At 46.1% G+C, this 24617-nt stretch overlaps 1 protein-coding gene and 1 pseudogene across 4 annotated transcripts in view; one reads left to right on the forward strand and one right to left on the reverse strand.

Moving 5' to 3' along the window:
• The window catches only part of Grip1 (glutamate receptor interacting protein 1), a 649740-nt gene extending 634376 nt beyond the window's left edge, over positions 1-15364 (reverse strand). For all 4 annotated transcript variants that reach the window (XM_037196738.1, XM_028869622.2, XM_037196740.1 and 1 more), the window contains exon 1: positions 14863-15364. In XM_037196738.1, coding sequence (XP_037052633.1) covers positions 14863-14920 — 58 coding nt within the window. In that variant the 5' untranslated portion in view covers positions 14921-15364. The remainder of the gene's footprint in view (positions 1-14862) is intronic.
• A 5745-nt stretch (positions 15365-21109) lies between these two features.
• On the forward strand, positions 21110-21871 carry LOC114693329 (annotated as a pseudogene).
• Positions 21872-24617: the final 2746 nt, after the last annotated feature.

A 24617-nucleotide genomic window follows, 5' to 3' on the forward strand; every position in this document is an offset into this window, starting at 1 on the left:
ATGCCTTTAGCCTAGGTCTTTACAATAATTAACAATCAAGACAGTCTCCCCCCAGGCGTCGCCACAGGCCAACTTGATCTAGATAACGCCTCATCAGGATTCTCTTCCTTGATGATTCCATGTCGTCGTGTCACATGGACACCCCAAACGAACTAGCAGAGAGAGTAAGAATGATAGAGTACCAAATTCGGTCCTGGTTATCTTCCACTGGACCCGAGATGCTTAGAGTTCAGATACAAGCCATGACGATCGCGGAAGCATACCTGTGCGCATGCTCACCCTGGCATCTGCAGATCCTTCCTAATCCCTTCGCCACACTACTTGACATTTTCTACTCCAGCCCGGATGGCGTTAGAAATGCCCAAGATGCTTCTGCCTCTTTTCTTTATGTGCATAATTTGACCTCTCACCTCTCCAAATATCCCCATAAATGTCACTGTCTTAGTCAGACCTTCTTCACTTCCCTTGTTTACATGAGGACCCGGAACTCTGCTTCTTATCTCCGTGGCTTTATTTTTCACTCAGTGGACAGATGTTTGCTGAGCGCCTACTATGGACATACTAAGGACTATTCTGTATGATGAGGATTCCACAGTAACAAACCATTAAAAAAAAAAATTCCTGACCTGGGCTTCCATTAGCAATAAACATGAGTATGTCCACCAGCACAGGGATGCATGGGTAATCTCGGCAGGATATCGCATGGTCCTGCTCCCGTGGAGATAGAAGAAACAGAGCGTGGGGCACAGGGCAGCGGGTGGGGTGAAGCAGGGGGCCAGGGCGGCAGTGGATTTGGACTTGAGGTTCTACGGGATTGGAGGATGATGCGAGTCAAGAAAAGAAAGACCGGTGCTCACTGAAGAGCAGGACAGCTGAAAACAAGACCAAAGAGTAGAGTTTTGGCCAATGACAAGTTCTAGAACATCAGCTTCCAAACTCTAATCTGAAGACTTTAAAGTACTGAGGACCCCCCCCCCCCCAAACACACATTTGGTTTTGTCAATTGTGGATATTTGGCATAATGGAAACTAAAACAGAAACGTTTGAAATGCAAGCATCTACATGTACAATTACTGTTGCTGCTAGACTAAAAGTGTCCCCATAGGCCATGTCTTCTGTGAAACATCCACAGTACACACTCATGAAACGACACCCATCCAAAGGCAAATAGTGTCTTGATACTGTTGTGAAAAATGCTTTCACCTCACACCTTCCAAAAAGCATCGAAGAGACATTCTGAGACTCCAGGGCTGCCTTTGAAAGTTAATGGCCCAGGATATGTCTACACAGACATAAGTAACTAACCTACAGTGGTGGGTGTAAAAAACGTGAAGGCCAATGAGAAACAACCGAGAAACCATCAGAGAGAAAGACGAAATCTGAGTGTGAGAGAGCCATGTTTCACTTACAGCCAGAATGGGAAGGGAAGCTAACAGAGGAGATCCAGAGGATCCTTGGGATCCAGAGGACTTTGTCAGGACGGACAGCGGGTGAGAGCGACAGTAGCTGCGTGTAGACATGGACAGACACTTCTCTCCAACATTCACTTGTTGGAACGTAAACCTGGTGTGGCAATACTGAGAAATGAACCTCTGGCAGATGATTACATCATGAGGTCTCTGCCTTCATGAGTGGGTTAGTCCTCCTATAGAGGGGCTTGAAGTGATCCCCCCAGTGCCTTCTGCCTCCCGACCTCCCATTGAACACCACAGCAACAAGTTGTCACCTCAGAAGCAGACAACAATCCTCAGCAAATCTGCTCTGACTTTGATCCTAAACTCCGCAGCCTGCAAGGACGTTTAACAGTAAAGGATACATTTCTACCTACATATCACTCAGCCTAAGCAACATTTAAATCATATTTGCATGAACTAACTGCTAGAAATAACAGTCTCCAGATAGGGGCTCTACAATGTCTGCTCTAGCATTCCTGCTACACAACAAATATCACCAACTGGAGCTGCCATTTCTCAGAGCTCACAGATTCTTTAGCTCAGGAATGAAGAGAGGTCACTAACAAAAAAAAAAAAAAGGTTGATGAGTAGCCCATGATGTCCAGAACCTCAGTATGAAGGCCAATACCCAAGATGACTCAACAACCAGGGATCCCAATCCCTCTCAAGGCTCACTGACTCCCTGGCCTCTGAAGACCAGACATCCAGAGCTGCTACCTACAGAAAATGCAGCCTGCCCATGGAAAGGAGATTCCTCCCAGCATGGTAGCTCCATGAGACCAGTCACAGGTATTCCATATAACAAGGGGGAGCCCCACCAACTTGTGTATCCCAGCCCCAGGGGTCACAAGGCATCAGTCCTTGAACACTGTTGCTTAAAGCAAACACAGGACCGACTGTCTAAATGGAGGAGCATAGGTACTCAATGAGAAGAGTCATGAATAAAAAAATAATGAGAGGCCAGGGTTGGGGAGGTGACTTAGGGGTTAAAATACTTGCAACAAAAAAAAAAAGCAAGTGTGAAAACCAGAGTTCTGATCCTGGGTGAGCAGGCAGAGAGGGGATCCCCAAAACAACCTAGCTAGCTAGACTAACCACGTTAATGAGCTCCGAGTTCAACTGAGAAACCTTGCCTCAGTAAAGACAGTGGAGAGAGATTGAGGAAGACTCACATCATGAGCCTTGGCCTCCAGACACACATGCACACACATGCATGTGCACCCACATACACCAATGCATCTACACACATATGAACACACACACATGCACACCTTCACCTCACCCCAATCTGCCCCACACACATCACATAAGCATGAAAAAAAATGAAGATCACGTTTTTAAAACTGGCTACCTTCTGTTCAAAATTAGTAGACACCAAGAGATCAAATTTATAGAAACACAGTAAAAACCATTGAATAATCTTTTATTCCTGCTCACTGCAGTCCGAGTATCTGCATTCACTCGAAATCCATACATATGCTTAATCCTCCAGCGTGGCTTTATTCGGGGATGTGGTCTCTGGGAAGGTAATTAAGGCTAATTGGAGTTTTAAGAGTGGGACGCAGATCTAATAGGATCAATGTCCTCCTAAGAAGACACACAAGAGAGTAAGTCTTCAATCAGAGTCAGCCTCCCTTCCCCCCCCTCCCTCCCCTCTTCCATGCATAATAAACTCTTAGCCTCCAGATCTGTCAAGAAATTCATTTCTACTGCTTAACTTACTCAGTCCACCAGTCATGGCCTTTTGTTAGAGCACCCTGGTCAGACTAATACACTGCCCCCTCTTTTTTATTTATTTACTTATTTTTATCAGTATGATTATTATTAGGGTAGGGGTCTGAGTCAGTGCGGTCTCTGAATGTAGAGCTCAAATGCATTCAATAACTTCACAGGACCGTGGGTGGGAGGAAACAGGGTTACACTCTTTAGGTCAGGGCTTGTCTCTGTGCAGCCACACACAAGCTTGCTGCACAGCCGGATGAGAGTCTTTCTGGGGAGCCGCAGCCCTACAGGTGTTTGATTCGAGCCTGGCACATTTTCATTCTCATAACTCAAATTCCAGGGAGCGGGAAGTGAAGCAGCCACAAAGAAGCTAAATTTATATCGCCTTGTTCAAGAGATTTGTTTGACGAAAATGCGCTCCCATCCTGGAAAATTATACATTGAAAAGGAAACCTTTAGATTCTTCTGAAAAAAAAAAAAAAAAAACAATTTTGAATGCCACTCTTTTAGTTAATAATCCCGGAGCTTCTGAAAAGGGCCAGGTAGAAATTCCTGTGACTAATTTTGGCTTCTTGGGGAGATCCGTGCATTCCTCTCCATCTTCCCGGGTGGAACTTGTGAACATCAGTAAGATATAAACATTAGATATCATGAGGTAGCAGGAAGGGAAAGTATTCACAGGTTAAACACAGAGTGAACAAACGGCACCTACCACATCATTGTGTAAAATGCTTCTCTGCATTATTTTCTTCCTCTTTGTTGCCGTGTTCAAGTGAACCAATAGGTTAAAAAAAAACCACATTCTTCATCTTTTGTTTAAATGATGAACTGAACCAAAAAAGTCATACATTCTAATAATTCATTCTGTCAAACTGTATACAAGATTTTCACATGGCCCACAATATCCTGTATTCAAAAGCTAGGAAAATCAAAGACAATAACCCCTGAATAGTCAGAGGAGGAGGAGGAGGAGGAAGAGGAGATAAAGGAAGGAAGGAAGGAAGGAAGGAAGGAAGGAAGGAAGGAAGGAAGGAAGGAAGGAAGGAAGGAAGGAAGGAAGGAAGGAAGGAAGGAAGGAAGGGGAGGAGCAAAAGATTGATTCTGTAAATCCATATAAGAAATCTTGAATATATCTGGTGATGTATTCTATGAATCTTCACTTGAAATTTAAGGCAAGCCTTTTAAAAACTGCATTGATATCAAACCAAGTATGGTGGTTTACATCTGTAAGATCAGCACTTGGGGGGCTAAGGCAGGAGGATTACTGTAAGTTCCTAGAGAGTCTAGACTGCAGAGGGAGACTCTTATCTCAGAACAAAATGTCAGTATTTATCAGGAATCACACGGTGCTAACTCTGAGAAGAAACATGTCAGTTCTGCTATGCCTGTGTCGGCCGAGGAAATAGAGAAGGCAGATTTCTAGCTCGAGAAAGGCAAGGGTGCAAGGTTGGCCAGTGAAAGGGGCTGAGGGGGAACTAACTGTCTGCCTGCTTCACGCTGTGGATGCCATCTCTGGGACGCTAGACCACTGATCTCTGCTTCCTTTAGCTCTTTAGAGAAGTGGCCACTTCACACAGAAACAGGAATTTCCTTCCCTTTCACCATCCGTTCAGCCTTCGGGTCCCTGTCACCTCCAGTTTAAGTTTTCAAGTCACTTAAAATACTCCAGACCTAGGGCAGGAAAGAAAGAAAAAGGTAGGAGACGGCAGATCTGATGATCCTGAAAGCTTCCAATTTTCTTGATAGGTGGGAAAGGAAAGAAAAACCAACGCCTGTATAAATGTGAGCACATTAGAGAATGCAGTGGGCAAGGACAGCACTGTCTAGCATGCAGGTCCCCAATTTGACACATGCAGTATTCAACACGGCAATGGGCAGATACAATGGCGACATTTATAGAAAGCGGCTCAGGCAGATGGGCTGGGGACACCTCAAAACAGTGGTGCCCCGGCTCCCAGGAGGGAGACAGAAGTGTTGATAGAAAAGGCATGCGGGAAGGCCCGTGGAAGGTCACAGACTCACAGATCTCCCAGGCAGACACAATGATAAGGCCCAGGAAGAGCAAATCAGCTGCCAGGGTGACATTCAAAAGAATAAGAGGGAGCAGACTCATTTCAGCGGATACCAGGGCACACTGCCCAGGTCCCAAGCACGCCAAAACCAGAGGATCGGATACAATGAGGGTCACACGGTGAAAGGATGAAATGCCCTTCTCCCAGCATCACAGGACACTGAAGTATCCTCTTCACATGGGCACCATCTTGGGACAGGAGGGGAAGCCCTCAGTAGTCAGGGAAACTATAGAAGAGTGTTTAGAGTGGGACTAATGTGCTCTTGATTGACAGGTTCAGTCCATCTTCAAGAGCAACAGAGCTTCCAGATGAGGTAAAGACCGTCACAGAAACTGTTTCATTTTTCTACCTTCAAAGCCGTGGGTACATTTTATACGGGCTCCTCCCAGTGCTACTGAGCTCAGACTCTTCACTGTGTACATGCGCTCTAACGGAGTACTATTTAAAGTGTGGTCTGTGAGCCAGGGAACATGTTACCTACTCACGGTTAAATAAGCAGGTGGAAGTGAAGACGTTCCTGCTGCCGTTTGACAGGATGGCATGCTGATCTGTGATTGGTGGACTCGTCTCACCCAATGGGGGAGAGACAAGGGCAGGCAGGCCCAGTGGGTGACTTGTAGCACAAGACATTGTACAGTTTGACTACAGCTCAACCTGCGACTGACTAAAAATAGTCCTTCACCACAAACAGTTTAAGAAGGACAAATGTAGATCAAAAAGGACAAGGGTAGTGTGCAGTCTAAATGTGACACCAATTTTGAAGCTAAAATTGGGTCTTATATTTAGGATCACCACAGAGGACATTCCATGTAAATGATGTGTTTATGACCAAAAAGAAAAAAGAAAAAAAATCAGGTGATATTACAAATTCAGGTAGAAAAAAAAAATAAATAAAAGGTAGCAACATTACTTTCTGCAATAACAAGGATAATAACGGGGAATTTAGTTTCAGCCAAATTGCATGTAGTGGATGTTGTTCATTTCAATGTGACTGATTTCGAAGGGTAGCATTTGTGTTTCGTCTGCTTGACTTTGTGGTCACAGTGCCATAAGCCCCAGGAGCCTGTGCCTAGTTTGCTACTAGTAGCTGTTTAAACAGCATTGTAAAAATGAAGTAACAGCAGAAATCAGCAAAAAACTTTTTCCTTCCTCCCAAAAGTTACAAACGTGATTTCAATTTGCTGGTGGTAGTCTTTTGGATAAGGGGGTGAGGTTAGGGAACTCACTAAGGAGAATCGGAATCAACAGTAGGAAGCAGAGTCCTCTCAGCATTTGAGCTGGATTCCCCCCTCGTAGCCAAGGACGCCATGGGCAGGAGAGTTGAACACCACCATAGGCATTGTATCTTCGATGCACCATGTGCCTTATTTCGTCACACATATTCTCTGACACTGCTACAAAGGTTATAAGGTTCAAAAGGGAAATTTTTGTTTGCTTGTTTGTTTTGTTTTTTTGAGACATGGTTTCTCTGTGTAGCTCTGGCTATCTGGAACTTACTTTGTAGACCATGCTGGCTTTGAACTCACAGAGGTCCACCTGCTTCTGCCTCCTGAGTGCTGGGATTAAAGGCGTGCGCCACCGCCACCAGTCAAGAGGGAAATCTTATGGTTCCTTTGGACTTCACCTTGGAAGACCAACAGTTAAATTTTTTAATGAAGTTTTTTTTCATTATGTTTTATGAGACAAAAGTAACTCAACACCCTCATTTCAAGATGGCCCACTAATGTGCAAATGTCCTTCAAGAGTCTCAATCTTTGTCAACTTCCCACCATGTAATACAGCCGTTCGCCTCTGAACACCACCCGAGCCGTAAGCATGTCAAGAAGTATTCTTACTTTACTGATGAGAAAAATCAAAGGTGCTAGAAGCTGTCCATCCACGGCAAAAGCCAGGAAAATCCTGAAAATAACCACTTGAATTTAGTTGACTCCTGAGTCCAGAGTAAGAAGTATATTAAGACTATCCATAGAACATTCAGATACTTTCAGAGTGCAACAATTAAAAAAAAAAAAAAAACAACCCTAATTCGACCAGAAAGGAAGGTGCTTTTGTAAAATAAGCTGCTATCATGCTTTTCTTTTGGTAGCCAAAAGTCACTTAAATCTCAAATTAGTTTTAAAAGACACACATACAGGATAGTAGTTATTTTTCATTTATGATCAGACAGCATGTGAATTTTATATAACAAAAAGAGTAAAAATGTGGATCCCCAGTAAACTACATATACCCAGACTGGTGAACAGCCACTCTGGTGGTCCTTCATTGTGACATTCCTGTAACAGACATCGTTAAGTCTACCTGGAAAGAATATCAGGTCCTCTATAGAGACCGAGTTGTCTATATAGGTAGCAAGTTCCAAGGCAGCTAGAGCTAAATAGTAAGACCTTGTCTGAGAGAGAGAGAGAGAACATCAAATAAATCAAGGCAACAACCTGTTCATTCCCTGACTTTTCCTTTCACAGCTTCCCTCTATGGTACCCAGGTAACCTTTCTAAGAGACAAATAGAATCCAATTACTCATCCTTGGACAACTCCACATCCCCTGCTGGGTAGTCTGAACTTTATCCCGGGCACAGGGAAGGCTCCATCTTGCCTTCTCCAGTCTCATGTTCCTCTCCTCCGCTGCCGGGGAAGTGAACCCTCCTACTCTATACTCCATAATCACCCACCGTCTACACTTCAGTCCTCGTACTCAATACTCCATCCACACGGCCACTACCTACACTTCAGTCCCTGGAGAAATCACAGCAGTCCCTGGGATAGCCTGTTCAGTGATGCTCAGAAACACACCGTTCCTTCCGCCCTCTCCCAGTCTTCCGGAAGCCTCTCCCCCTTTGAAGATGCCCTACCCTTCCTCCCCGCCACCTCCACTGGCTTCTGTCCTCACAGCACCTTCCTCCCCTGACCCAGCACGATCATCCTCCCTTACTCATCCTGGCTTACTCTTCCTTCGTACCAGTCCGCACAAGGGCCAAGAGACAGCTGCCGGCCAAAGGTCATGCCCCGGGCTCCACAACCATACTTGACCATCTCTTTAAAAAAACAAAAACAACAAAAAAAACAGCAACATGGTGTTCTCATCCACACACCCATCCCGGCAGTTAGTGCCCAAGGAACTTCTGCAAGAGAATGAAATGGTCTTGAGCTTGTCTATGACCTCACTGAGTTCTTCGTCTTTGTGAAAAGAATCAGGTTAGAAGACATGGAAGAACCTGGCCTCGGAAAGCCAGCTTATGATGTTTGTAAAGAATAATAATAAAAAAAAAATCTTATCATCTCATCATCTAGATAACCTAAGGTGCTAGGTTTAGGGATCTTCTACATCAAGACATCATGAAAATAATGAGAGTTGCCATTAGTGAGCCTGGGTAGGGGCAGGATGCTCCCTAGAACTCTTTTAAGTTTATTAGTATCATTTCATTGTTACATAGAGAGACATTACTTGTCAGAGTAGGCTTGCACTTCCATACCATTTATTGTCAAATTACTTGCTGTCTACCACCTGTGCTGAAGCCAGGGACTCGATCAAGGACATTAGTCACGCCGTCTCCACATCCCTCATTGGGTGCCTGCAGGTTAAACACTGTTGAAATGAAGGACGGTAGGACATTAAATCTGATGCATTTTAATTGCTAGATATATTTAGACTGCGTTGACTTTCCTGTAGAGCTGACAGCCCCTCCACTACTCGGGGCATCTTCACAGAGGAACCCTGTATCAACAGATTTCTCCTAGTCACACTTAAGAAACTTCTGCAGTTCAGAAAGTGAAAGTTACGGAGACTCAGGCCAGAGTCGGCTTTGCCTTTCAGAGTGGATGGCAGCCTGAAAGGTGGATTGCTACTGTTGCCCCTGCGTTTGGTATTACTAACTACTCTTGCAAGTTAATGGAAAACACGCAATTCTCAAATGCCTTAAACTGTCTGCCACGGTAGAGCACTTAGCACAACAATATCAAATCCCATGGCATTCAGGTTTCAATGTCCTTCACTGGTGTGAATTGATATTTCTTTTGCTTCTGTATAAGGAGCCCATCAGGTTGCTGCAGGAGAAAGCATTACCCAAGGAGGTCCCTTTGTTTGGCCACTGGTAGCCAGGCTGAGAGTTCAGATATACGGCTTTAATTACATAGTATGATTGGCGACAAAGCAAGAGCACAATGGCCATGACAATGCAGTCATTTACCAGCTCACAACAGAAAAACAACACCTTGTTCTCCTTAATCCTTGCCTTCATAGCTACTACGCTCCAAAGACAAGGAGAACTATAATAATGCCAAAACCTTGCTGGAAAAAGCTGTTCACCTAAATGAGTTACTTTAAGCTTGTCAAATAATTCTACTGAGAAACGTGTTGAGCCAAGTGTGGCAGTGCACACCTGTAAATCCTAGCATTTGGGGGCTAAGGAAGGATAGGGAGATCCAGGGCAGCCTGGATCACATGGAGAAACTGTATCCAAAATTAAATAAACAGGGCCTGTGAGGCGTCTCCGCAGGTAATGAGACCTGACTGCGCCGAGCCTGGTCATCTGAGTTGGGTCCTTGATGCTCACATGCTTGGAGAGAACTGATTCCCACCAGCTGGCCTCTAATCTGCATACTCAGGCTGTGGCATGGCCCCCCATTCACAAAATAAATAAAGGTAACATGAATGAATAAATGAGTTCATTCATGTTGTCATCTTTACTACTGAAGTTTGTATGTCTATCTTCCAAAGTCAGTGTACAGAAAGTAATATATATGTGTGTGTGTGTGTGTGTGTGTGTATGTGTGTGTGTATGTATGTATGTATATGTATATGTACACATATATGTGTGTATATATATATACCTTGACAAGTGCTTTCCCATACCTGTAACTTAAAAAACAAAACAAAACACTGTCTCATGAATTCACAATGAAAGATTTGCCAGTGGTGTCTTTTGAATGGAATAGAGCAAGATGTTATATTGTGCTAATAAAATGCTATAAAGTTTCTCTAAGGAATTGTAACTTAACTTCTTTTTTAATTATCTCTTTTAGAAATTAGTACTCAGGGTATTGACTTTGTAATTGGAAGCCAATGTGTTGACTCTGGGCCACAATATCTTCATGTGACAATAACTACCTTACAAGTATATTGGAACCACAAAATTGTACCAAGTCACACATGCAGCATTTGGCGGTGTCCAACACAACATGGGCTCTAGATCTCTTTAGTTTCCTCCCTTCTCCTACACAAAGCTCACCAGTCAAAATTCAAGTGTCAAGCTGGCATTTTATTACACAGGGCATGACGTGATGTCACTGGGTGTCCATATGACATAGAAATAAAACAAACCGAGGATGTATGTAGTAAGGGCATACTTGTTAACTGCCCCCCCCCACACACACACACCTTTCTCGTCAATGCTTTATAAAAGCTAATAACATGTAAGGACATCTACATCTCTCATTTGCCAAAATTCATGAAGAAACCATACAGTAACTTCTGTAACAGAAATGCTCAGGGACATTCTCAAGTTCATGTATAGATCTCCAAAACATACAAGGAAAAAAAAATAAGAAACACAAAGATATGAAGGAATATAAAAACTGGATGCCTTTCTCCCTAGCAAGCATAGATGACCATATAAGCATCTTTAGAAGTGGATAATATTTGAATATCCCATTACACCTTTAAATTTCAAATTTAAAGAAAACACCAATTAACCATTAATTATTGCCGCAAAGTAAAGTAGGAAGAGCTACATTTACAATAGAAAGATGTTAGTCTTCCTAAGCAGCACCTCTGATCTTGAATGCTCACTACACATTGTTCAACTATAATAAACATTCACTAACCAAAGCCTCACAAGTCAGAAGGAAAAGCCACAGGCAGAACAACAGTGTTAATTACAGAGGTACCTATGCCTTTGTGCTGAGATTCTCCTCAGCAACTACATTCCTGTTACAGAGGAACAGATAAGAAGCAGATGTGAAACAACCAATCAACTGCTTAATTTAATTTGATTGGAAGGGATATTAAAGAGAGCGTCATACTCTTTCTTCCGCTCCTAAAACATTTACCCAAACGTGTCTTTGGTGGCTTCTCAATGGATTGAGTTTAGCGGCTCAGAGCAGAAAATGGGGGAAGGGGGGAGGACAGAGAAACGTGTTCTGAATTTTGATCGTATGTCACCTCATTCGGGTGAGTCTTCATGTGTCATCTTGGAAGTGGCTGCACTTCCTGAAACAACCCATATGTTGCAGCTTCTAGGCTCTCAACCCTGCATGCAACTGCAGTAGCTCATTCAATATTGTCTTGACAGAGGCCTTCAGGGCAAACCCAAGCTATGAATGGCATGTAGGTAGAATGCAAAATTACATAGATTAACCAAAACATTTTTGCATGTGGTAATACCAAGAAAGTATGCCCCCTAAATTTTTGTGTGTGCTGATGCACTGTCGTTCTTCAATTGTCTTTCTCCCCCACCCCCTCCTCCCCTCACCTTTGGTTTTTCGAGACAGGGTTTCTCTGTGTAGCTTTGCTCCTTCCCTGGATCTCGCTCTGTAGACCGGGCTGGCCTCGAACTCACAAAGATGCGCCTGGCTCTGCCTCCCAAGTGCTGGGATTAAAGACCTGAGCCACCACCGCCCGGCCTCCTCTGCCTTGTTTTTTGAGACAGGATCTCTCACTGAACCCAGAGCTCACCCTCTCAGCTGACGAAGCTACCTAGCAAGCCCTAGTAACCCACCTGTCTCCACCTCCCTTGCATGGCAGGCATGCACTGGTACACCTGGCCTTTTAAAACAAAAAACAAAAAACCATGGGTTCTGGAGATTGGAACTTGGATCCTCGTGCTTGCAAGGATGCTGACTGAGCCATCTCCCCAGTTCCTCCCATCCATCTGTGAACTGAAATAGCATCTTGAACAAATAATGCTGAGTTACATACTCGTTCAGATATGTGGACCTGGAGGAAGCTAGCATCTCATCTAAAATTTGGGCTACAGTCAACACGAAAGATTTAACTAAATGAAACGCACGCAGACTGAAGTTGTGCGAGAGCAGTCTCCACGACGGGTTTTGGAAAGGTAAATGTGAAAATGGGGGTGGAGGACGCGTGGAAGGAGCAGCGAGCTCAGCCCGCCTTAGGATTGGGCACAAGACACTAGAAACTGGCCTTTTGGTTGATTGCATCCTCAAACAATATTAAAAACGTATGCATGCCATGTTCGTTATTTTTCTGTCTGGCCTGACAGTTTAATCCTTCTGTTTATATTTCAAAAGTAACAAATTCAATACTATTTGAATCACTCACAAGTCTAGGGGGGGTGGGGGGGCCTCTATACAATGTTACCTCAGGTACAAACAGAAAACACCAATTACTCAATACTTGATAATAAAATTTTGCCCAAGGTGCAAGCCAAGCTCGAGTGATGTCCTCTGACAGATTTACTGAAAGTCATGTAAGCATCTCGACTCATTTACACACACACAATACATTCACATACACAAATTCTAGGTTTGAACGCGGTATCTAAAGAACAAAATCATTTGTACATTCTCAATAAGGCGAAAAAGACCTCAAAAAATACAACCAGATATATATAAACATATATGTACTTCTATACACACTTGTTTAGAAAAACATCTTATAAGCAAGGACTCATTAAAAGAAAAAAAAAGGCACCAAAGTCACACACATTCCCTGTTTCCTCCTGTTGGAGGAGCTAAGGCCGTCGAAAATTTCTGATTCAGATTTCTATGTACTGGAGGAATTCCGGTCTTATCTCAGCCAAGCAGATTAGGTGGTCAGCTTTCAAAATTACCATATATTTCTAAAAGACATACAAGCACATTTTGTTACAATGCAAAAAAAAAAAAATCTACCCACTTCAGCATTCTGTTAAAACCTGGGGGCAGCGCTGTGATTTTTTTTTTTTTAATCAAAATGATGCACTTAACATCAGGTGCGTTGCGGCATGTAGCTGATAGGACAGACAGGGTGTGCTGGGCACAACGATTCCTTTCAGTGCTTTTACCTGGTGATAAATTACTGGCACCTGGATCTGCACGTTTTCAAGCACGGTTAAGCGAAGCCAGATGCAGTTCTGAAGCAGGGGGTACCAGTGGAGGGGTAAATCCATGGTCCCATGCCAGAAAGTGTACTGGAAATGAATGAACAAATCCAATAAGGAAGTGGGTTTTTAAAGGGATAAATTCCCTGAGTCATTAAACGGGCTATCAACCAAAGACACGCTGTGCCACCTAGAGAGAAACTGGAAATCGTACATTGGTTCTTCGGCCGTAAGCATTTATTTCAGGAGCCTGAAACTTTTGGCATGACCAGGAACCCAGCCACAGTCCATACCAGCTCCCCACGCTGCAGAATCAAGTTCTCTTGGGGGGGGGGGGTTGGATGTCTTTTCTGCACACCAGATTGGCTTCCTGCTTTCCTCACCGCCCACCCATGCAGCACCGTTTAACCTCCAGCACCAACTGATAGTCACCCTCATGAAGACCCTGCATCCTGAAAAGCCATTCAGTGCTAACGCATTTTCCTTGAGCAAGCCAGGGCAGGCTGGAGTAAAGGAGACTCTAAACCCTGGTGGACCTTGACAGCGCCAGGCATCCCTCTGGATACTGCGCACCCCACAGCCCCATGGGGCCTGGTAGGAAATTTTGGTGCACTCGGTACATCATATCCAGGTTACGGAGCTGAACTCCCCGGCCAACCACCACTGCACAACCCAAACACCGTAAAATGACAACAGAAACCAAGCATTGAAGGTGCAGAAGGCCTTCAACTTCACTCTTCTCCGCAAGTCACTTCAAAGCCAACGTGCCCGGTACACTAGTCAGGCTGAAGCATTAAAAGGTCTGCAAGCCACCTGGCACCGAGAGCCGTCTCTTCCGAAGAAAACAGTCGGTAATTATGAAAAGCCCGCAGTCCTGCGGTATTAACTAGAAAGCCGGGACTGCGCTGGAGCATAACTCATTTCCTAGGCTGTCACGACCAGCCCCAGACCCCACAGCCTGGGCACAGCCCTCTCCGTCTCCCCCCCCCCCACAACACTCCTCCAGCGACCCATGGCAGCGCCCCCTTGCCGCCCCCACAACTCTCCCCCCTTCCCCCTGCTTTTCCTCCTGCTGTATGAATCTCCAGCAACTTCGGGCTTGGCAGCACCACCGTAGCCCAGCCAGAGGCGGGGACATCGCGAAAGGCGGCCGCGGCAGGAGTAGGAAAGTTTGAAAAGTCACTTAAAACACTGCAAGATTCTCCCCCACCCCCAGCACCCCGAAGCTTCCACCGCACAGACGGGAGCCGGGGCTCCACGTGCGAGCGGGCCCGGGAGCAGCCGGAGTTCCCTCTAGGTCCTCGCCAGAACCTAAAAAAAATCTTTCCCCAGGCGAAAAGTTGCTGGCTGCAGCACCATTCCCCGGCCCCCTCGGCTCCCCGCAAGACCCCCAAATCCCCTCTCGGAATTCGCAAGGTGCCACCTGGCCTGGGGCGCGCCCCCCCCCCAGCACCACCACCGAGGGCGCGGCGCCCCTCCCTTGCCGGCCCGAGGACAGGTCTCCCGGAGCTGGGGGGGGACAGGGAGGCACCGGGGGCGCCCGGCTCGGCCCCCAGGCTCTGCCGCCAGGCTCACCTCTCTCCTGCTCCTCCGCCTGCAAGCAGATGGGGATGTTCTTCTTCCAGCCCGGCATGGTGGTGTCTGCTCCCTGAGCTTGCTCCGGGGCTGGCTGGCTCGCACACTCGCTCGCTGGTCGCCGGCCGGCTCCGGGGCTCGCCGCGCCTCCCTGGCTCACGCCCTCCCGGCCGGTCGCAGCACGCCCGGGGCTGCTCAGCGGGGTTGGGGCGCCGAGGCGACTCCCCGACACATGGAGGCGACGCCGAGCGCCCAGCTGCTCGCCTCCAAGTCGCCGGAGCTCCCCCGGGGTGGCAGTGGCGGTGGCGGCCGGGCCCGGGCCGCGCGCGCTACGCGGGCAAGAGCGGGAGGGGAGGGAAAGGGGAGGGGGGGGGGGTGTCTGCAGCCGCGGTGGCGCGGTGTGGCCGCGAGGCCGGGGGTGGGGGGACCGGAGCAGGCCGGTGCAGGACCGCCGAGCCCCCGGAGGTGGGCGCCGGCGGGAGCTCAGGGCTGGCGCCGCCTCGCTCCGCTCCTCCTCCTCCACCACCTCCTCCTCCTCCTCCTCCTCGCCTCCTTCTTCTTCCCCTTCCTCGTCCCTCCGCCGCCAGCAGGTGGGACTCGGAGCCGCCGCCGCGGCCGCACAAAGCTCCTCAGGGCGGGCGGGACCGAGCTGCGGGCTCCCGGGGCGCCTGTCGCCGGAGCCTCTCCCCCGAGACGCGCGCGAGGCTGGGCGAGCACGGAGGGGCGCGCGCGCTCACACCCTCCGCGCCCCGGCCGCCGGCCTGCGGGGCGCGCCCGGCCCGCCAGGTACGGGAGGCTGGCACCCCGCCGCGGCTGCGGAGCCCTCGGCCGCCCCTCCCGGGCCTCCCGCCCCAAGCCCGCCCGGCCGCTCCGGCGGCTTCGCCGATGACCTCGATGAAGCAGGGGGCAGTGTCCTTCCCTCAAGTCCCTCCTTCTCGCCGCTCCCCACCCCACCCCGCCCTGCCCGTCGCCCCCCTCCCCCCAAGTTGAGACTCGCAGCTCCGGATTCGCTAACTTCGTCGCTCACATAGGGCCCTGGCAACTTTCGGGATGGTCAGCGCGGGTCCCCAGGGGTGGGGACGGTGGGAGTGGGGAGTCCCTTTTGTTTTAAACGGCCGCCAGCAGACCTTAGCGGAGTGAATATTTAATAGCTGTCGTCAAGTATAGGAAGGATTTTATGATCAGGTTTTATGATTAGTTTCTTCCTCTTGTCATAGGCTCACAGCAAAAATCAGTGGATATGAATAAAGGGGAGAGGGAGATGGCTTTGTACTGGAGCCTGGAAGATTCTGCCTGAGCATGTGGGCTCTTCCTTGGGGTTTCAGTGGTGTCCAGAGGGACATTTGGCAGCGGTCCATCCATCTCCTCAAGCCTGGGCCTCTGGCTGGGAAACGACCATGCCCCCTCCCCTTCTATCTGATATGTCCTGATGAATTTGGAGCCTCAGTGTCTGTACCTACTGGCGTTGGGTTGAGGGGGGGCGGGGTTCTCCTCTGAGGTTCATGTTGGCCTCTGAAGGAACTGTGGTTCCTCTCCCTAAATGAGGGCATTGGCTCGTGCCAACCTCCCCTCTCTCCCCTTTTGGAAGCATAATAGCACTGATAGAGAAATAGCAAAATCGCACCACACTGAGCGATAAGGTCTCTCCTCCTGCCACCTCATAAGCAGTCTTATCAGGCAGGGGACGCCTTGTACCTGCAATGGCCCCTTGGCTGAATGGTTGGCTGTCACTGCAGAGCTGTCCAGCTGCCAAAAACCAGAGGCTATCTCTCCTAAGGAAAGGAAAAGACTCTGGGGGCCAGGGCTTCAGCACAGAGGATCTGAAGGGGTAATGGAGAAACAGAGGCACCGCATCCCAGGGGCTCCTATTGAGAAAGCCTGCTGATGCTCAAACCTTTCCCGACTCTTGGTAAAGTCCAGAAAACAGAACGGCCCCTCGTCAGAAGTCTTAGGATAACTTTGGGCTTGCCCCAAGTTTGTCTCTAAGTTTAGTTCTCCAACTGAATGTAAAGAAAAGAATGTGTCGTTGATTTCCGAGGAAGAACAAACGCCATCCAGCGATGGGCAGGCTGGCTATGAGTATAGGCAAGCACTCAGCTTCCAACCACACAAAATCCGTTGCAGCATTTTATGCAATATTTAAGGCATGGGTGATTATTTCAGCAAATGTGATTCTGGGGGACCTACCCCATAAACATCTAATATGAATCGACCCTCACACTGTTTTTATTGCAACCAGTGGTATGAATGTCCCATCATGGTAAGTGGCAGCTTGAGGTCGACAGAGTTCTAACTCTGTACACCTGTTGGTTCTATTTTAACACTGACAAAATTCCTACTATGTGTTGGACTCTTGGGTAGAAGCTAGGGATAAAAGAAGAAATTTTTATTTTAGTAGTAGTTCATATTAGCTTATCTTTAGTATGAAGGTCAGTTATTATCTTGTGAATTATATACTGCTGCAAGAAACAGACACATCGAGTCACAGCTCCCCCACCTCTGGCTATTTATTACTCTACTATTTGTTCACTATTATCAAATATCTTCCATCATATTTGCATATATGTCCATCATCAACTAAGGTCTCAGCTGTGTTGGGGTTACAAACAGCTTTCCTCTTTGTACCTCCAGCAGCAAAGGAAATAAGTTCAATGATGGTTGATGGTGATGCTATTTGCCCCTCTCTTGGGCTACCCCTGGCATTTCTGGTAGGGAGACGATCTCTTCATGAATCCTTCTCATTATATTATTCAGAGCAATTGATGAAAAAGCATTAGAAAATGGTACTAGATCATTTAAATTGGGTCTGCTGGATTCAGTTCCATTTCCATTGTAGAAAGTGGCCTTATAGTCAATCTATCTAAAGGTCTATTCAAGAAAATTGTAACATTGCTTTGATCTTTATTTAAAAAAAAAAACAACTAGACATCAAATAGCTAGATGGGTGTGAGGCACATTCTTTTTCTCCTTTAGTAAATTTAAAATGTCAGTGCCCTTTAAAGAATGGACGATACCAATTGTCATCGGAGAGGCTTCACCCAGAAACTGATGAAAACAAATGCAGAAACCCACAGCCAAACATTAGGTGGAGCTCAGGGAATCCTGCAGAAGAGGGGGATGAAGGATTGTAGGAGCCAGAGGGGTCAAGGACACCACAAGAAAAACCACAGAATCAACTAACTTGTAGCAGGCTTTTTCTTCTGGGTCACCAACAAACTCCCAAATCATGACGCAGAGACTTACTATTAGTCCTGATTGCTCGGCCTTATCTTAGCTCTTATTTTAAGCTGTTTCTCTTTATCTACATTTTGCCTCAGGGCTTTTTACCTTTCTTTCTTTCTATATGTCCTACTTTCCTGCTTCTCGTGTCTGGCTGGCTGGCAAATGCCTGGCTTCTGGTCTTAGGTGTGTCCCTCTCTTTCACCCTCTCTTTCTTAAGTCTAGATTTCTCTCCTATTTATTCTCTCTGCCTGCCAGCCACTCCTATCCCCCTACTGTCTAGCTATTGGCCATTCAGCTTTTTAGTAAACCAATCAGGTGCCTTAGGCAGGCAAGGTGAAACAAATGTAACACATCTTTACATAATTAAATATTCCACAGCATAACCTGAGCTCATGGGGACCACAGAGCCTGCATGGGACTGACCTAGGCCCTCTGCACATATGTGTAGCTTGGTCTTCTTCTGGGACTCCTAACACTGTGAACAGGGGCTGTCAATGACTCTGTTACCTGTGGCTAGAGTTTTCCTGCCTGGCCCACAGTCAGGACAAATCTCCATCACCCACCAGTCCCACAGCCGCTCAGACCCAACCAAGTAAACACAGAGACTTATATTGCTTACAAACTGTATGGCTGTGGCAGGCTTCTTGCTAACTCTTCTTATAGCTTAAATTAATCAATTTCCATAAATCTATACCTTGCCATGTGGCTCGTGGCTTACCGGCATCTTCACATGCTGCTTGTCATGGCGGCGGCTGGCAGTGACTCCCTCCTCAGCCTTCCGCTTCCCAGAATTCTCTTCTCTGCTCGTCCCACCTATACTTCCTGCCTGGTCACTGGCCAATCAGCATTTTATTTATACAGAACGATATCCACAGCAGTTACCTGCTTTTGGGACCCTTTCCTCCTACTTAGTTACCTAGTCTTAATAAGAGAGGATAGTCTTATTGTAACCATGGCTAGCTGATATACTGAGGAGGCCTACCCTTTTCTGAAGAGAAAGGAGGTGGATTGGATGGGGTTGGGAGGTTGGAGGAGGGACTTGGAGGAGAAGGGGAGGGAGGGGAACTGTGACCAGGGTGGGAAAAAGTAATTAATTAATTAATTAAAATGGATAATAACAATTAGGAAAAAAAGGTCATAAATTTGAAAAAGAGTGGGGAGGAAAGGATATATAGGAGAGTTTGGACAGGGGAAAGGGAAAAGAAGAGAAGGGAGAAATGTTTTAATTTAATTATAATCTCAAAAATAAAAAAAAAATAAAAAATGTGCCTATAGCTGCAGCCATTGCTTCTAGACGATCTCAAATTTGTAGAATTTCTATGAATATAAATTCTTCCAAGTAGCTGGTGTAGTTTGAATGGTGATACAGCCTGAGTTTACGGAATTTTGAAATTGAATTTGATTTACCTTAACCAAATTACACAGACCACAGGACATAGTCCTAAAGGTGGCTTTGCTTGGTCTCCATTTTACAGTCTCCTAAATAAAAAGAAAAGAAGAAGACAGTTCTCTTATTTCTAGGGACTCCTTCACCTGGTAAGAAAAAAAAAATCTGTGCTGGGCAATAGTGGCCCATCCCAGCACACGGGAGGCAGAGGCAGGCAGATTTCTGAGTTTGAGGCCAACCTGTTATACAGAGTGAGTTCTGGGACAGCCAGGGCTACACAGAGAAACATTGTCTCAAAAAAAAAAAAAAGAAAGAAAGAAAGAAAAGGAAAAGAAAAATTCTGCAAACTGAAAGCTTTGATTGTATTGTTCAATCATAGTCTTCAAGCATGTGGGGATAGATAATCAGTTGTCAGTTGTTCAAGGAACTGAGGACATTTGTGTCCCTTTCATGTTTTCCGATTCTGACACCAGGGCCTCCAATCTCCTGCTCACAGGGTCTTCCCTCTAATGATGGTATGAGTTTGGGGTACTTGGTTTCAGGGGCTCAAGGGTCCCCCAAGAGAGGTAAAATCCCAGCTGTTATTTTGGACTTGCTCCAAGGCCCAGAAACATCCACTATGTATTTTTTTAAACTGTGCATTGACCCTTCTCACGGATGCCTACAGCATATTAAGCAACCCTGCAGGTCTCCTCTGTGCTATGGAAAGCCAGCACTTACTTGCTCCCACATGCACTGAATCCGAAAATTCCTTTAATACCCCATCTATCCTCCTAGTGGGTACCATGCATTCTTTTAGATGTTGCTAACTCATTTTTACCTGCAAAGTCCTCTTTGAACATTTGAAATGAAAGAAGACTGTTGGGTAGTTTATCTTCTTGTGGGGAAAAAAGGAGTAGACGAGACAGCAGAAAACACACAGAATAAGCCTGTGTCGATTTTTATTCAAAAATCTTGAGTGAGGAGACTGTAACAGGAGAAAGAAAAACTTCCAAAAGCCAAAAGAATATTTACTTTTAAAAAGTCACAGTGTGCTGTAAAGTGACAGAAGAGAGCACAAAAGTTCCAGACAAAGTTGAGTAATCTTGTGTCAACTTGGCTGAACCACGAGGAACCCAGATCTTTGGGAAAATGTTAATCCAGACCAATTCACATGCCCACAATCAGCATATAAGTGCCCTTTCCCCCTAAGATCCTCAGGATCATTTATGGTCTTGTTTGATGTCTTGATGGTGCCTGATCGACTAGGGTGAAATGGAGTCTGAATTTGCACTTCCCAGATACCTAGAGATGTCTAGGACTAATTCATCTCCTTATTCGCTATTTGCACTTCTTTTTGGAAGTGTTTGGTTCGTTTATGTACCCCTTTTTTTTAACATTAGCCCAACCAGTATCAAATGAGCATGGAGTCTTACCTAAACATGAACATAGAACTAACTTATGACCCAACTATACCCTGACTGGGTCTAAAATAAAAAGAATCAACCCAGCACACTGCAAGAGACGAGATATGGGACTATCCTAGGTGTCTGCCAACAGACAAGCGGATTAAAAATGATAGATTGATAGATGATAGGTAGATAGATAGATAATAGATATATAGAGATAGATGATAGATAATAGATATGTAGAGAGCTCTCTTTTCCTCCGGCGCGCCACCGACGATCCTATTGTCATCATGGGTCGCCGCCCCACCTGGTGTTACCGGTATTGTAAGAACAAGCCGTACCCAAAGTCTCGCTTCTGCCGAGGTGTCCCTGATGCTAAAATCCACATCTTTGACTTGGGATGGAAGAAAGCAAAGGTTGATGAATTCCCACTTTATGGGCCACATGGTGTCAGATGAATATGAGCAGCTCTCTTCTGAAGCTCTGGAGGCTGCCCATATTTGTGCCAACAAATACATGGTAAAGAGTTGTGGCAAGGATGGCTTTCATATTCAAGTGAGGCTCCACCCTTTCCATGTTATCCAAATCAACAAGATGTTGTCCTGTGCTGGGGCTGACAGGCTCCAAACAGGTATGCGTGGTGCCTTTGGGAAGCCCCAGGGCACAGTGGCCAGGGTTCACATTGGCCAGGTCATCATGACCATCCGCACCAAGCTGCAGAACAAGGAACATGTGATTGAGGCTCTTCATAGAGCCAAGTTCAAGTTCCCTGGCCGCCAGAAGATCCACATCTCAAAGAAATGGGGCTTCACCAAGTTTAATGAGGATGAATTTGAAGACATGGTTCCTGAGAAGCGCCTTATTCCTGATGGCTGTGGGGTCAAGTATATCCCCAATCGTGGTCCCTTGGACAAATGGCGAGCCCTGCACTCCTGAGGGGTTCCACAGTGTTCTCCTGTACCCTACCAAATCATGTTCAGTAATAAATCTCACATCCAGTCTGCTTAAAAAATAAATAGATATGTAGAGAGATAAATCAATAAGTTATTAGTTAGGGTTTAAAGGGTGTAAAGAGACATTTAATTGGGGATGGCTTACAGTTTCAGAGGTTTAGTCCATTATCGTCATGGTGAGAAACATGGCATCATGTGGGCAGACATGGTGCTGGAGAAGGAGCTGAGAGTTCTACATCTTGATCTGTAGGCAACATAAGAATGCTCAGAGTCACACTGGGCATGGCTTGAGCATATGAGACCTCAAAGCCTGACCCCACAGTGACACACTTCCTCCAACAAGGCCACACCTACTAATTGGTGTCACCCTCTATGGGCCAAGCATTCAAACACACGAGTTTATGGAGGCCATTCCTATTCAAACCACCACATCCCACTTCCTGGCTCCCATAGGCTTGTAGCCATAACATAATGCAGAAATCCAGTCTATCATAGTCTCAACCCTGTTTAGAAGTCCAAAACTCAAAGTCTCTTCTGAGATTCATATCATCACTTAACTGTAGTCTCCTGTAAAATCAAAAGGCAGATCACATACTTCCAATATAATAATGTCACAAGATATACATTACCATTCCAAAAAGTGCTAGTGCTGTGGGATGTTCTGTATGGCAAATGTGTCACTCTGATTGGTCAATAATAAAACACTGATTGGCCCGTGGCTAGGCAGGAAGTATAGGTGGGACAAACAGAAAGGAGAAAAGAAAGACCAGGAAGGCAGAAGGAGTCACTGCCAGCCGCCGCCATGACAAGCAGCACGTGAAGATGCTGGTAAGCCATGAGCCATGTGGCAAGGTATAGATTTATGGAAATGGATTAATTTAAGCTATAAGAACAGTTAACAAGAAGCCTGCCATGGCCATACAGTTTGTAAGCAATGTAAGTCTCTGTGTTTACTTGGTTGGGTCTGAGCGGCTGTGGGACTGGCGGGTGACAAAGATTTGTCCTGACTGTGGGCAAGGCAAGAAAACTCTAGCTACAAAAAAGGAAGGAAGGAAGCATAGTGAGGAAATATTGGACCAAAGTAAGACTGAAAACCAGTAGGGCAAGCTCCAAACACTGTAGCTCCATGTCTGATGTCAAAGCTCTCTTCAGATCTCCAACTCCATTCATATCTGTTGACTGCAACACACTTCTTTCTCTTGGGCTGGTTTCACTCCGTCAGAGCTTTCCTTGGCAGGTATCTGATGACTCTGGCATCTCCAACATCTCGGGGTCTCCAGCATAATCCTGGCTTCACCTTCATAGCTTCACTCTATGGCCTCGATAGGCCTCCATGCAGGGACACTCCTGACATATGCCAGACCGCAGCAGCTTTCCTTACTCATGGAGAGAGATTCCATAACCCCTTTATTCTATCCTTGACTCTAAAGCCAGAACCATGTGGCTGAAGCTGCCAAGTTCTCCTGCTTGCTGGGGCTGGAACATGGCCCTCTTATTCAATTACATCTTCATCAGCTTTCTGTTTTTGATGGCTTCCTTTGCTGCCTGTGCCTGGCTATCCTGGAACTCACTCTGTAGACCAGGCTGACCTCAAACTCAGAGATCTGCCTGCCTCTGCCTCCTGAGTGCTGTGATTAAAGGCATGCACCACCAAACCTGGACCTAAGCTTTTTTTAATTTGTTTTCACAAGTTGGAAACTTAGCTGGATAGGGTCTTGCCCTGAGGTCACCCCTCCCCTTGTCCTTTTTAGTATCAGGGTTTACATTAATCTGTTCATCTCTTTGAACACAGAACTTAGCTCCATCCCACTTACTGTTGCCCACCTTTCCTCAATCTGTACATTTTGTATTTTTCCTTGCTGATCTTTGTCCTTTTGGTTATAGATCTTCACAAGAGTGAACACTAATAACCACAGGACAGAGTCAATACTAGGCTGTTTGGAGAGTTCCTCTGCCAATGGTATTAATCCAAAATTCTTCCCTTTAGCCTGAGGTAGAGTTTTTCAACAAGGGCAAAAAAGCAGCCACGTTTTTTGCCAAAATATCACAAGAACAGTCTCTAGGCCACATATAAATATTCTTCTCCTCTGAAACCTCCTGACCCGGGCCCCCACAGTTCGAATCACCCTTAGCACCACTGTCTTCCATGCTTCTACTAGGACGGCCCATTAAAAGCCCCACTTAAAGCATTCAAGTGTTTTTCTAATTCACAGTCCCAAAGTCCACATCCCTTTAAACAAAAGTATGGCCCAGGCCTAATACAGCAATAACCCAGTCCCTGGTACCAACTTCTGTCTTAGGGTATTGCTGTTGTTGTTTCTTGTTTGGGGGGGGGGGCGGTTTGCTTTGTTTTGTTTTGCTATGAAGAGATACCATGGCCATGGAAACTCTTATTTTAAAAAATTTAATTGGGGCTGGCTTACAGATTACAGTTTCAGAGATTTAATCCATCATCGTCATGGTGGGACATGGTGGCATGCAGGCAGACATGATACTGGAGAAGGAGCTGAGAATTCTACATCTTGACCCACAGGCAGCAGAAGGAGACTGTGTGCTACACTTGGCATAGCTTGAACATATGAGACCTCAGACCCTGACTCCACAGTGATATACTTCTCCCAACATGCCCCACCACACCTAATCCAACAAGGCAACACCTCCTAATAGTGCCACTCCCCATGGGCCAAGCATCCAAACAAATGAGTTTATGAAGGCCATTCCTATTCAAATGACCACAGACAGATGGATAGATAAGATAGATGATGATGATAGTAATGGACAGATAGATAGATGATAAATAATAGA

The sequence above is a fragment of the Peromyscus leucopus genome, chromosome 18 (assembly GCF_004664715.2).
Source record: "Peromyscus leucopus breed LL Stock chromosome 18, UCI_PerLeu_2.1, whole genome shotgun sequence".
In the NCBI taxonomy this organism is placed as follows: Eukaryota; Metazoa; Chordata; class Mammalia; order Rodentia; family Cricetidae; genus Peromyscus; species Peromyscus leucopus.